This window comes from Prunus avium, chromosome 1 (genome assembly GCF_965620075.1).
Source record: "Prunus avium chromosome 1, drPruAviu1.hap1.1, whole genome shotgun sequence".
In the NCBI taxonomy this organism is placed as follows: domain Eukaryota; kingdom Viridiplantae; phylum Streptophyta; class Magnoliopsida; order Rosales; family Rosaceae; genus Prunus; species Prunus avium.
The window spans coordinates 11,296,578-11,312,126 of NC_142284.1; the positions used below are offsets into that span (position 1 = coordinate 11,296,578).

At 36.1% G+C, this 15,549-nt stretch overlaps 2 protein-coding genes across 2 annotated transcripts; one reads left to right on the top strand and one right to left on the bottom strand.

Annotated features, from left to right (window-relative positions):
- Positions 1-441: 441 nt before the first annotated feature.
- LOC110750172 (phylloplanin-like) lies at positions 442-1,453 on the bottom strand. Its single transcript, XM_021950461.2, has 2 exons — positions 1,217-1,453; positions 442-934 (listed from the first exon to the last, which is right to left on the bottom strand). The coding sequence occupies exons 1-2, from the start codon at positions 1,404-1,406 to the stop codon at positions 657-659; spliced, it is 468 nt and encodes a 155-aa protein (XP_021806153.1). The 5' UTR covers positions 1,407-1,453; the 3' UTR covers positions 442-656.
- A 12,297-nt stretch (positions 1,454-13,750) lies between these two features.
- On the top strand, positions 13,751-15,365 carry LOC110750186 (phylloplanin-like). The gene is made up of 3 exons (XM_088253083.1): positions 13,751-14,057; positions 14,522-14,712; positions 14,856-15,365. The coding sequence occupies exons 1-3, from the start codon at positions 14,035-14,037 to the stop codon at positions 15,134-15,136; spliced, it is 495 nt and encodes a 164-aa protein (XP_088109209.1). The 5' UTR covers positions 13,751-14,034; the 3' UTR covers positions 15,137-15,365.
- Positions 15,366-15,549: the final 184 nt, after the last annotated feature.

Sequence of the window (15,549 nt, forward strand, 5' to 3'; positions counted from 1 at the left end):
CTAAAGGGAGTAGCTTGGCATGACATGTTATTTGCGTGCTTATGCTTGGGCTACGTTATATTGCAGTGGCTAAGGGCTGTGCTAGATAATGCTTGACGAAGCAGTGGGCTAGGTGAGCACGAGCATGTGACATTGTTCAACTCTATAGGTTTGCATGTGAAATTAGTAAACCGTATTGTGACCTCCCCACGTGCCAAATTGTAGTCTTGCTTGGCATGTCACAAATATAAAAGCTTGTTTAGGCACTTAGTAGCCGTATTTGATGGGCCTACGCATCTGTTTTATAGCACGATAATAAATTAAGCTTAAAAATATGCACGGATCTTCCTTGAGAATTTTTGGGCCTCAACAATTACTTAGAATATATATTTACTATTGCTAGGGAAGGGAGCTTTGATTGAAAATAATAAAACATATATAATTTGAAAATAATAGGGCCACCAATGGAAATACAATTCGAATCCCAAAATCTTCGTTATTTCATAACAGATTTACTTGGAAGACAAATTAATAACCCGAAACCAACTAGCTATAGGGTGTAGTCAAAAGGTTACATCCTTAATTGACCTTATTGATAGCAAATACATACAAATAAAGAAGCAAACTGCAGCATGCAGTTGCCATATTATTCTTTTAATTATTACTCTGTACGCTATTTAATTGATGAGGTTGAAGCCGCCTGGGATGATGTTGATGATGTTGAGGAGACCGGAAATGGTGTTTCCGATAAACTGCAAGGGGGATGCCAGAAGCCCGGTCAACGAAGAGTTGCAGGCGGAGAGCGGTGTCCTCACCATCAGCTTGCAATCCGACAATAGTGAAGAGAGGAGAAATTGTAGAGGATCCAACAAGATTGAAAAGATTCCTTGGCTATTGGTTGTTGCAGTTGAAATCACATTCCCCAAAGTTCCACACAGCAGTTGTAGAGTAGCATCTACAACAAACAAACATAACAAATATATGGTGAAAGTAGAAAATATTCTGTTGCGAGGCTTATATGTACATATCGTCACATTATGAATATGAACCACACGTTTTGGTAAGAATTATTCTCATCGTAATTCATATTCACGGGCATTAACAATAAAACATTACTTTGATTGAAATTAAATTGATATCAGAAAAATTAAACATGCATATGGCTGATTAATTAGGGTTTGGAGTAGCCAGCTAATCTAATTAGGGTTTGGGGTAGTTAGCTAATTAGTTTACTTACTTGCGAATACCGGGGTAGCGGAAGCACCACCGGTGCCCACATTTCCGGTGGGAGAGCAAAACAGAGTTCCTTGTATGCGGATCAGACCAAGGAGGCCGCTGATGAGCCCAAGTTGAGCTTCAGCTATTGGAACTACTATTGCCACTGTGGCAACCAAGAGGCACACAAGGAGAATTGTTTTGGAGGCCATTGGTCCTGAGTGCAACAGTTCAAGTATTCTTCTTTGCTAAGTTGCTAATTAACTGGACTTGCAGAATTGCTGTGCAGGAATGACCAATTTATAGGCTAAGCTAAGCAAAGCAAGCCACAAGAGGGACAAGTTGCTGCAGATTTTTCTGACTAAATGAAAAGCTTTCTGTGCGGCAGTTTGTGTAAAAACGACAGTATACATTTTGGATGATCCGGACAATTATGCCAAGGAAAGTTATAACATTCTTGTCTTACGTATTTCCATCAAAATCTATGGTTGTCATGAAGTTCATACACCATGCACGCGGGCTCAGTGGGTGGGCTTCACCCTAGAAGCCAACTGTTATACCTTCCATAGCTAGCTCTGTGTCTTAGCATGCCCTAATATGAGAACTTGTCATCAGTTGTTTTCTCTCACTAGATTTAATTGGCGACTGTTTTATTGCTAGCTAGCTATAGATTACCTTGCCAAGATGTGTAAGTTTGGTTTGACCCAGAATAAGTGGTCAGACATTTACTTCAAAAAGTCCTAAGTAGCTATAGCTAGCTAGCTAGGTCCATGGATCCCCATGATCCAGCTACTAGTTAAATCAAGTTGCGTCTAGCTGCGGGCACTAAGTATATGGAATGTAAACATTGGACAATGACACGGGCTGTAAATTATAATTTACATGTATTTCTCCCAAATTTTCCAAGGCCTTATATAATGGAATGTAGGGTAAAACCTATGTGGTCATAGCAAAGTGTCATCATGCTATTCAAATGAAGGAGGAAAAAGTACATGTTATGAGTAACTTTGCTCTTCATTTATGCAATTTATCTATTTATTTTGGGAGGTGATTTTCCCACTCCTCTTTTCTCCACTTACACTTCACAACATTGCCCTACATACACATGGGGGTGCGAGCGTGCACACACATATATTATAAGAAAGAGACTGCAAAAGAAACCTTGGGATGGCTGGTGAAAGGTCGATCCCAACCTCCATTGACATCCCAATCAGAAAGAGTTTCTAAGGTTGAGATGTCCAACTCTTGAAGCTGATAATTCTCTGTGAGGTAAAAGAATAAATATATACAATTCTGGGGAAGGTATGCATGATATTCAGAAAATTGTGAAGCATCATTTATACCATGCATACACATTATCAATTCTGTAATATGCTATGTACAATGATTTCAATAAAAGCACAAACGAATCGTCATTGATAAAAGTGAAGTTTCTTACTACAAGTCCAGCGCTTTCCAGTTTCAATGGAGGATTTCTTTTTGCCAACACGTCCAGGATGATAAACTTTTACACAGTCCCTAAAATGAGTAATTGTGTTAAAATATAGAAGTATAAAAATGTCCTAAGTCCAGGCACAGGAATAATTCATGGCACATGTGTAAATGCTAGAAGAGACCAGAAAGTACAGGTTGAGGATCAACAGAAGATGCAATGCTCCCTTCTGGTATCCAAAATTACAGCCACACAGAGAGAGAGTAATGCTCTCTTCTTTCTCGATATCTTAACTCTAGTAAAGTAATAGATAATTGACTAAATAATCATTCTCCAATTAACTAAGTCAAACTAAAAAGTACAAGATTGGTAAGAGTTGATAGCATAACCTAAAAAAAATCGTATAGCTGCGCGGTTATACTTATTTTGACACGTGGCGCCTAAACGATAAGTGGTCTTTTTTATATATAAAAAATAGTATATAAGCGCTGCTATACTCGGTGTTTTTAATTTTTTTTTTAAAATCGTATAGCCGAACGGCTATACTTCTTTTGACCTACTCGCTGGACTGATCCTTTTGTTTAATAATAAATAGTATAGCCGAGTGGCTATACTTGGTTTTATTAATGTTTCTTTAAAAACAGTATAGCCGCGCGGTTATACTGTTTTTGACACTTGGCGCCTGGGCGCTGTGCGGCTACTCTGTTTTTTTTTTTAATAAACAGTATAGCCGGTCGGCTGTAATGGTTTTTTTGGGTTTTAATTGCATTTAATAAATAGTATAGCCCAGCGGCTATACACTATATATATACTGGGATTTCTTTTTCTTTTAAATTTTTTCCCCGATTTTCGGTTATCGATAAGAGTAGTTTATAGCATTACCCATTACTATCAGGCCATTAACTGGGTCTCTATTGTCCCCTTTTAATTTTTTACTTTTCCAGAGTCATTACTTGTATAAAGAATTTAGCACTTTCACGTTTAATACTCTATTATACACGTACATACCTATTTTTCAATAATACATTCGTGTTCTGTACACGTCTTAAAGACTCGATAAAATTAAGGTTTTTTTTAAAAAGCAAACGTACAATACTCATATTGTACATGTAAGTATGCATTTCTCTTGTTTAATACACATATTTTTTTACAAAATTTTCAATAAGACAAATAAAATTCACATATTATATAAATAATTCTCACATATTATTGAATAAAAATAATATATATTAAAAAAATTATATTAAATATTATATGATGGCAGATTAATATATGTTTTGGATATGTTGAAACTAGCAAATTAATATCTATAAAGTATAAACTAATGCAACTAGGGTGCTTTTTTCTTAATTTTTTATTTATTCAATAGTACAACCGTGCGGCTATATTTATATTGTCTAGCCGTGCGGCTATACTATGATTAAAAAAAATATATAGTATAGCCGTTCAACTATTCTTATTTGGACATGTGGCACCCAATTGCTAGGGTCCTCTTTTAAAAAAAAGAAAATAGTACAGCCGTCTTTTTTTATTTTTTTCGTTTTTTATACATAAATAGTATAGCCGCACGGGTATACTCATTTTTATTAATGTTTCTTACAAAATAGTATAGCCGCGCCGCTATACTCGATTTTATTCTAATTTAAAAAAAAAAACTTGTATAGCTGTGTCGGTGGACCTTTAAAGTATTCTATTTTGGAGTATCACCGTGTGGCTATATCTTTAAAATATTTTATTTATAGAGTATAGACGAGCGGCTATACTCGGTTTTTTTGTTTTTTTAAAATAGTATAGCCGATCGGCTATACTCGGTTTTTTCTTATTTTTTTAAAAAATAGTGTAGCCGACCGGCTATACTTCTTTTTATTAATGTTTCTTACAAAATAGTGTAGCCACGCTGCTATACACGATTTTTTTTTCTTTCAAAAATTGTATAGCCGTGTATAGCCGAACGGCTATACTCGTTTTTATTAAAGTTTCTTCCAAAATAGTATAGCCGCGCGGCGTTACCCGATTTTTTTCTTTTAAAAAAAAAATTGTGTAGCTGCACCGCTGGACCTTTAAAGTATTCTATTTTTTAGTAACGCCGTGAAGCTATACCTTTAAAATATTCTATTTATAGAGTATAGACGCGCGGTTATACTCTTTAAATATATTTCCACATTTCACCAACAGTAAAAATATGGATTTCTCTATAGGTTTATCTTTTGAGGTGCCCTTTGTGAAAATCCCACATAAAAAATCCACACTCTTGTAAATTGTAAAGGTGTTTATAAACAAAGCATTATGATGGTTTTGTACATGTGATAAACATTGGAGAGTTGGGCTAATGGGCTTGGCTATAGGCTCGGCATTGGATTTGGCTTTGATTAATAAATATTATATTAATCAAAGACTTGGGCATTGGGCCCTAAACCCTAAACCCTTGGGGCTCTTGGGCTTTGGAAAAATTTAATTAAGATACCCAAATGAAAATAAGGAATTTATTGGGATCTTTTTTAAAAAAAAAAAAATTCCCCGATTTTCATTTTTCGATAAGATCAGTAGTTTAGAGTATTATCCATTACTATTAGGCCATTACCCGAGTCTCTATTGTCCCATTTTCATCTTTTACTTTTCAAGAGTTATTACCCGTATAAATAATTTAGCACTTTCATGTTTAATACTCTATTATACACGTACGTACATATTTTTCAATAATACATCTGTGTTCTGTACATGTTTTAAGGACTCGTTAAAATTCACGCTTTTTAAAAAAGCAAATGTACAATACTTGTATTGTACATATACGTATGTATTTTTCATGTTTAATACATGTATATTTAACAAAATTTTCATATATATAAGTAAAATCCTGTATTTTATTGGTGCTGATTGTACATTGTGAAAAATAATATACATATATATACTAGTAAATTTAGCTTAACTCCTTGAAGGTCATATAATAATTAACATCACAGAACCCCTTATCAGGGTAATTATATATGTATGTACATATAATATTTAAATTTATTTGTAGGATGACCGACCATTTTCATACGGTTTACTTCCAATAGATATAGAGGCAATAATATACAAAATGATGATAATGTTCTGATTAACGAAAACTTGAGTGAACATGCCCCATTGTGGAAATTAAGCAAGTGATCAAACTAACTGAATTAGGGCAATTCATGAATAAACTTACATTTCCATTGGGAGTGCAATGCAAAAACTCTTCGATGCGGATGAGACTAAGAAGGGCGGGGATGATCGGGGCTTGAGCTAGTGGAACAACCACTGCAGCAACCAAGAGGGACACAATTGCTGTGGAGAGTGGCACAGTAACTGGGAGTCCCTATTACACCTAAGGTCAACTTCAATTCACCAAACCAAGGTTCATCTCGTGTAGTGATTGTGGGAAATATCAATAAAAAGAGTATCGGTTCACTCTTCTTGCCCGGGCCAATTATATAGGCCATCAATCAAGCTATATACAATACGGAAAGTTGCTACATTTTTAATTGTGATCAAAATTCCCTCTCTGCGGAAGTTTGTGTTAAAGGTTTAACAGATTCTGTTGGGTTGATCCAGAAAATCGTGAGTTATGCGATCATCAAAGTTTATGGTTCCCATGAAGCTCATCGTCACCATTAATCACCATGCACGCCACCCTACTCTCAGACTCTCAGTGGGTGATAGGCTAAAGCTTCTTCACCCCACAAGTCAACTATATGGATCTCATCCTTTAGCTCTCTGAAAAACATAACATCTTTAATGAAGCCCAAGTTGCTTTCACTAAATCGGGAGCTTCTATAATGAGGATGCTATTTGAGGAGTTTATTTGAGGAGGCCCATCTCACCATCAAAAGGGGTGTGGAGCCCCCAATGCACCCCCCCATGTGCTTTGTTTTTTGTTGTTGATGGTGAGATTTCACCTCCTCAAATAACCTCCTCACTCAACCTCCTCATTCTAGCTTTTCCGCACTAAATCGGCCACTATTTGGGTTGGAGATTGCCGAAACAAGTCCACTCATTATCTTTCAAAATTTTTAAAAGGTCCATGGCTCAAAGCCCAATCAACCTGGAGTTCCTGAAGACATGGGCTTAGCCAATGCTTTGTGTCTGGGCAAAATCTTTGAGCCTAAAACCCAGCCCATGTTTATCTGTAAGATTTACACCTGCTAAATGTGAGAGAATATAACCCTTTTTGAGGGAATTCTTTTCAGCTAAAACACCCCTATAAAAAGATCCATAGAATTAGGCTAATTCATTGTATGATTGAGTGGTGTAAGGTCATCCCCAATGGTTGAGGCTCTAAATATGGTGGATAGAGCCCTATTTAGAGCTCCGATGAAATATTACGGGCTCTAAATGTATCTTTCTCACAATGTGGGGCTCTATAAGTATTTTTTGTATGATGTAATTTATTTTACGCATTAATTTTGTTGTTGTTAACTTATTTTGTTTTAATGTATGCTTATGTTATATTAGTTTTTTTAACGAGCATTTCTATCCAAAAAAAATCAAAATTTGGAAAATATTAAAAAAAAAAAAGATTTGAAAGTAAACACAATAAAATATAAACTCCTAATGTTTCAAATTTGTACTTAAAAAAAGGAAGCATATTTAAATCTAGAAACATAGAACAATTGAAGTATGCCCATGAAAGAAAAAAACATGAAAGCAAAGAGGAAAAAAGAAGAAGAAGAAGAATGAAATAGTAAACGTAAAGGAAAAAAAGGACCTTTGCAACAGAAAAAGTAATTTTTAATGCTTTTCAATATGCAGGGCCTGCTGGTTTTTCATGCTTTTGTAGGTTCTGTTTTTCAAAATGTGGGGCCTGCTGGGGTTCTAAGGCTCTATACGAGTCCTCAGATTTAGGATTATCTCAGACCAGTTTTATGATATAGAGCCCAAAAATTCTGCCATTGGGGATGCCTTTTTGCACTTGGGCTCTATATTTAGGAGCCCTAAGGAGGTAGAGCCCAATTTAAGGCACTATAATATGGGTGTAAGACGGGTTTATATTTTATGATATGTAATAGTATTAGTAAATAAAATACATGTTATAACATGAGTCGATGGTAACACCTTGGCTCTATTACAGTTCATACTATCTTTTTTATTTTATTTTATAAAATAATAAAAATATTCTTTTCAAAAGTTCATAATTAGGGTTGGGCACATGTCGGTTTAACCCAACCAAGCATTCCGACCGACAACCAAATCACCGTTGAAAATCAGTTTGGATCAGAACAGTTGTTGAAAAATCTTACGCTAGAGTCAAATTAAACCAAGATGGTCAGTGATGGTTATGTTTCTCCGGTTTGCTCGGTTTTGACATTGGAGCTCCTACCCTGGTAAGATTTGACTATATCTGGAGTTGTGCAATGTGCAGTGACAAGATCATATCAGTAATCGAGTCATAGGAAACAGTTCATACTGCTTTGGTCCGATTCGGATGGAAACAATGGGAAAAAAAAAACCAACCGAGTCTAAACCAGCCGGTTCAGTTCGGGTGGCTGGTTTTCTTACCTAGTCTGTCATGATTCATATCCAAAATATCCTCTTTAAAGACGAACGATGAATTATAGTTAAGGACACGTATTACATGACCTTTATATTACTTGGCAGAGAGAAAACTACTGCTTGTGACAGTCGCTATGCAATTTGAATCCCTATAACCTTCTGTTGTGGTAGAAATATGTGTATTCAATCTCTAGAATAAACAGAGTCATGTCTTCCAGTTTCTGTTGCGTGATAATTAGTGAGTTTAGCAAAACTATTTAAACTGATGCAGACAATGCCGGACTCAGAAATGTTTCTAGACTTGGGCTAAATTATTTATTTTTTTGGGGATCTTTTATAACCAAGAATTTTTGGACTAATTAATATTATATGGTAGGATTATATGTTTTTTTATATATATTTATTATAGAAAATATGGTAGGATTTCAGTGGGTATAAGAAAAAAAATATGATGTGGGTGGCTAGGATAGACTGAATTCTAAAAGATAAGTGGGTTAATATTTAATTGCAATGGATTTTGTTGTATAATTAAGACTAAACTACAAAACTAGCACTGGACTAAAGCCCAGTCGAGCCCATTCGTAGATCCGGCATTGGATGCAGATCAAATGAACCAAAATGAGTTTGGCATTTTTATGTCCAAATTGGTGCAACAAGATGAAGACCTTGAGTCACAACAATCAACCGAGGACAAGAATGATTTAACGCATTTTCTTACCAAAATTGACACTGCGTAACTCCCACGAGCCCTCACCACCTCACCTTGATCTCTGCCACAACATCACTCTCCTGCTGCTCATCGATCTCTCCTCACTGCGTGACGTCACCCCTGCAGGTTTTTTGTTTTTTAACATTTTATGTTTGACTCGGGTGAGATATTGTGTGGTCCATATGGTACGAGAGAGGAAAAAGAACAAAATCTGAGATAAAACTTTTTTTGGTTCTCTGTTGATCATGCTGTTATAGGGCAGCAATGGAAATATGAAAATGAATAATGTGAGCAAGCACAGTCGCCGGTCGAGAAAATGGAAAATGTAGGCTACCTGGACAATATTGTTTCATTGAGATACAAACATTAATCTGTAAATTTAGAAATCTATATGGAAAAGAAAGAAGTTATTATCTGTATCTTTATTGGCTAATCTGTTATTGTGATCAATTTGTATGCAATACAGATTACAGAGGTACTCAGGAAGTGATTTGCATGGTGTCACTGCTAAAGTTGTGGATATGCCTCACCACTGTATGTAATGCCATTTTGCTCATGTGACATCTACACTACTGTTTTTATTTCGAATCAAAATGAATGCCGGCTCGACTTCCAAGGAAAAAAAGTCCAGGCTCATCACCATCTGCTACTTTACAATTACCGTCTCCCTTCTTTTGGTTACGTTCTTTGTTCTTTTCGTTACTCGTCTCTCTTCTTCTCTTTCCTACTTTGAATTTACGATTACTGGGAAAAAGACAAAGGAGGTTGGCTCATCACCATCTGCCACTTTACAATTACTGTCTCCCTTCTTTTGGTTACATTCTTTGTTCTTTCCAGTACACCTTTTGGTTACTCGCCTCTCTTCTTCTCTTTCCTACTTTAAATTTACGATTACTGGGAAAAAGAAAAAGAAGGGAGGTTTTTTTGTTTAGAAGACCAATAGGATAAAAGCAGAGATCCCCCCTAGTTAACCCTATTGTTGCTCCTACTTCCCTCCCTCTGCATCTCTCAACTCCATTCCTACCAATAGGATAAAAGCAGAGATCCCACCTAGTTAATCCTATTGTTTCAAATGTTGTTCTTCCTCAATTCTCTCACGGGTCGGGTACAACGGTGTGCTCAACTTGCACTGCAGTTCCGCCATGCAGACATGGAACCAAACTCTGACATCGTGGAAAAAAGAAACATCTTACTCGTGGTCGTGACCTTGGTCTCCGCCACTCTATATTCGGTGGGGATCAATCCTCCCGAGCTCCAACACTGTAAGTGCATTACCCCTGCTTGGAACGTAAAAAATTGCGCTTGTTCGGCCCTGACTCTTTTGTCGGTATTATTTATTTCACTGGCGCTGATGTTATCTGGTATCATGCTTATTATTCTGGTGGGTCGCAACCCTTTTGCACCCTTGGTTTATCTTCTCCTAATGGGTGCTGCCATTCCATACTGGTTTACCCTTGCAACATTCCTCCACCCACTGCTATGGTTTGCTTTCGTGGTTGTGTGCTGGCTGCCTTCCTGCTATGCTCTCTTTTTGTTCCGGCGATATGTTATTGGTGCTGATGCTGCTGTTCCTGCTGTTGGTGGAGGAGAGATAGTGGCCGATGGAGGAGAGATCGTGTGAAGACAGACAGAAGGTCAAATAATGACTTTAAAAAAATGTTTATATTGTCTAAGGTTGTCCTTTCAATTAAATTTCTGGTTATGCGACTGTTTGTTACTATATTTAAATATAATTATGTGCACGTGAGAATTTGGTACTTTGGCAATTATGCGCACGTGAGAATTGGGTACTTCGGCAATTCTGTGCGAGCCTCTTTCTCGTCTTTGCAATATGGGAATCAGAAGAATCAATTGGATCATGCTAAACAACATGTTTCGTCACATATTTCTTAGAAAAACGTGAAATGAAATAAAATATCCATGGGATGGGACCCTTTTAGCTCATAATTCTTAGAAAAATAACCATAAAAACTTTGTATCTGAAGGGTTCATTCATTAACCCATAAATCAGTAATTTTAGTGATTGCATTGCATGGCAGTCACCAATTGTAATTGCAATTATATGAAATTCCTTTATAGCTTCTAAATCTTAAAGCTATCCCTCCCCTGGAGTAACCATGCACAGTAAACTCAAATATTATCGTGGCAATTCTTTCAATCTTAAGACATGGCATATTTTAAGTAAATAATTAAGATTATAAGATTTTTTTTTATGCCTATATAGTATATATGATTTAAATAGGGGAATCCACTAGCAAAAGCGTGATGTTGCGGGTTTTAAAATTGTGTGAGATGTGTATAAAGCGATGAAAATAGACAGGGTACATCGTTATGTTTGTATATACATGAAAAATGTAAATAGTGTCATCGCAGTTAGTTTTCCAAGTTTTAGTTACAAAAAATAAAATAAAAACATGTTTTATATGTTGTTTGATATCTTAAAATATTGGGCATATTTTAATAGATGAAGTAGCTATAAAAACATCAAAATATGAGAAGTTTTGAGCTGTGCATTGTTCAAAATAGCTGGTACAACTGTTTATCTATATGCTATTGGGTCGTGGAAGGGAATTTTTCCTTTTAGATGTTTGTTCAAAGGGGATCTAACTGTTGATGGCTTTGTTGCAGAGCCAACTTATGCTCCTTTTCCTCAGCACAGGTTTTAACTTTGTTCCCATAAAATTGGAAAATGTCATGTGTTAATGTTGATGAATGAAAAAATTTAGAGTGAGAACAATAACTAATATGATAGAATTAAGTTAAAAAATCAAACATGACAAACAACAAAGTAGATATATCAAGCATTGTATTAATTTGATGGACAAAAGTAAGTTCAATCTGTCAAATCAATTGAAAACAAACTGAAGACAATTGTGACAATTTATTAAAGATCTATAGGAGATTTAAGCGAAAACACTTGAGCTTTAATAGCATTGACGATTATGAGGGAGAAAGGCATTGCAAATTAATTGAGTTGTTAAAGTATATGGAGATACATTCAATTGAAAGCAATTAACATTTTAAATGTAAATTGTAGGCCAAAATTATAAAAATTTGTTAGGGATTATATTGTACAATTAGCAATGAAAGTTGATCAATAAGACTTATCGATGTTCAAAATATATAAAAGGTTTTTTGTTCATGGCCATGAAGAAAATAATGGCTCTTTTTTTTGTTTGTGGCATACACATAATTTCATATGCATTTTATATATTAAATTGTAGGAGTTATGATTCATGACCATACGTGTAAAGCCATGTTTTACCTATTGACTACAATCCAAAATAATATCACAGATATTACAAATTCCAATCAATTTTAACCGAAAATCATATAAAGAAATGATTAATCTGATAAACTAAAATGACACACAATTAATGAAGCCAAAAAAAAAAAAAAAATGAATTGTGCTTTTTTAACCATAAATATACATTTAATTGAAAGCGGTGAGTATTCTAAATGCATATGAAAGGCCAAAAATATGACAAATGGTAGGGGTTAGATTGCATAATCAACTAAAAGAATTGATTAATAAGACCTGCGTTAACAGCCAAACATCAATGTCCAAGCAAATATATGAATTCATGTACGTCCTGTTACTGTTTAAGTTGAAATAGTATAAGGGACTGATTTCCTCACTATTGCATCTACCAAGATGCATTGTAAACCAGCAAATTGATCATCCGATTCGAAGACTTTTGGTCTCCATGTTCTACACACACGAACTCTAATTGTAAAGCCGAACTGAAACGGCTGGAGATTGCGGATCGGAGCAATGTTCATTGTGGTTTGAATCTGAAAAAAAAAAAAAAAGAGAGGCTTTTGTCACTATAAATGTGTACAAAATGATTGCAGAATATAGAGGAACGCCTAATCATGTATGCACAACCATACGAATTAGTTCAAACTTATCCAAACCAATTGTCAATTGATGTGATTAGCTAATTCCTAGGCTCTATTCACAAAACTTAAAACAATTAATTGGAATTTCAACCTAGAAACTTACCTCTTGCTTAACAGAACCGAAAACACGAACCAAACTGGTCTATTCAAAGCAACAAAAGAACACCTGCAAAAGATCAAAATAAAACATGGTTTTATAAAAAATAAAATAAAAAAGGAGAAGAAAAAGGAAGAAAAAAATGAAAAATTGGAGAAGAATACCACACTGGGAAAACACATATATCCATATATAAATCAACGAAAACGAAAACAACAATATGAATCAACAAAAGAGAAATTACCTGAACAACAAAAACCATAAATCAAATAGCTTTCATAAAAATTTTAAGAAAAGACATCACTTAGCCAAAATAAAAAGTAGATACCTTTAATCAACAGTTGATCAGTTCATAATTGTATATATATCATTTTGTACCATTCTAGCTTATGATTTGATTGTGTTTTTGAGTTAAACTTGTGCTTTTAATCCCTTTTGTGTTTATGATTCAGTTCAATGACCAGGTAGCCAATGGTGGCGTTGGATAGGAAAAGATGCAAAATGGTGCAAAAAACGTGCAGACTGAGTTAGCAATTCATTTCAGCCTTAACTCCTTCCTCCGAACTTGGATTGGCCCAAATCACATGTGGTTGGAAAGATGACACTCTGAACTTCAAGATGGACGGCTCAAAGTCATTAATTGCTTAAGGGAAGCCCAATTCGTGAGCCCATAAAGTTACACGTCATGCTGACATAAGGATGAGCTGATTGTTGATTGGTCATGATGAGCTATGCATGAGCTATTATTTCTGGTGGGATTTGGTGGTGAAGTGCAGCAGCCAAGAAAATGATTTTCAATTGCAAGTGTTGTAAGTGATAGCCATATTCAATTTAGATTTCTCACTTCCCTCTCCCTATAAATACCACATCCTTCCCACACCAAATTGTGACACAGCCTGGGATTCACAATCCCACAATTTTCCTAAAGTGTGACAGATTCTGGGATTCACAATCCCATCATTTTCCCAAACACATTCGGACATCCTGGGATTCAAAATCTCATAAACCACTCCATCCTTCACTCTATCTTCCACACTCCTATCATTCCCCAAACACATTCAGAAATCATCCTCAAACACTCTCACAACCCCAAACACTCCAGCAATCAACCCAAAGCTCTAAACAGCCCCAAATCACCAAAACTGTCCCAGCAAGCCTCTCTTTTGTTAGTTTCATTCAAATCACCGGATGCTTTGGTTAATATCTGGAATGTAAGTTCACAAACTTCTCTCTCTCTCTCTCTCTCTCTCTCTCTCTCTCTCATAACTACTACATATCACACTATTGACATGATGAAGTGATTGTAAGATGGAGGCATATATATACCCTACCTCAGAATACCTAGTATCCTCGTCCAAATCATCAATTCTTTATAGTAGGACACATTCGGGACTTCTTAGCCAAAAAAAATAAAAATTACACACCTCTGCCAACACATAAGGGAGTAGATAGTGACATGTACCGTTAACTTTTCCGTTTTCTTTTTTTATTTTTTATTTCTCCTGGTGGGGATAGAGGATTTATATAATCCCATGTTACAGATCAATAGTTGGCTTGTAGGGTGAAGATGAGCTTCGTGGCAACCTTAGGCTGTGAAAGGAATAACTGACGATCACAAAATTGCTTTTTGTTTTTGTTTTTTGTTCTTTCACTAAGAGCATTCCATTTTGATCAGGATTAAACTTATGCAGCAACTTTGCAAGTCAGTCTGCAAAGTTGCTGCCATGGCACTTCCACTAGCCGATGCCCAACTTGGGAATCTCCTGCCCCCTCTTCTCGGTCTGTTTCGGATACAAGGCACTGTATTTTGCACTGCCAATGGCACTGTGAGTGTTGGTGGCATTGCTGCTACTCCAGTGTTCCCAAGTAAGTTAAATCAATTGGGCCAAGTTTCACTCGCTTCATGTGCAAGTCATCACTCTCACTCTGATCAGTATTTTTTATTAGCCTTTTTTAGCCTTATGACCATGGTTTTAATTTGTTATTATTCTTGTTTATTTTGTTTGTAGATGCCACTGTCCAACTGCAGTGTGGAGCTGGAAATGGGGTCTCTACTGTCACAGCCAATGCGTCAGGAGTGTTTTCAATCTTGTTGGATCCTTTACACTTTCTTCTCTCTTCACTTTTGACTGGTTGCAGGCTTGTTGTCACCACACCACTCGCCACCTGCAATACTTGTTTGCCGCCGTCAGGAGTTCTCATATCGGCCTTGCAGTTCTTTGGAACCACCCTCGTCGGTGCCCTCAGCGTCATCAATGTCACCCCAGTCGGGTTCACCCTCCAAGTCTAAACTTAATAACACAGCCTTGAAAAGAATAAAATGGTCACCACAACGGCTTCTCACTTTATACACGAGTGTTGCCATTTGTATCATGTCAACTGACCATAATGTTTTGCCATCTCTATAGTAGAGGTATTGCAATAAATTGCTCCACCAAAACGCAGAACAATCTTATTGTTGACAGCATATCGAATTGAACGAGTACTCTTTCAGTACCAGGATTTCTATGTTTTACAAATATCAGGTTCTTAATCAATCTCTAAATGAAACAGAGGCATGTCTCAGTGTTGTTCATCCCCTAGAACAGAGACATGGTGTTTGTTTCTCAAGGGCAAGTTGGCAGATAAATGAGTTTAGCAATCCCCATCCCAAATGTGTAAAATTTACTAGCAAACGTTAATTATATTCAACTTATACCACCC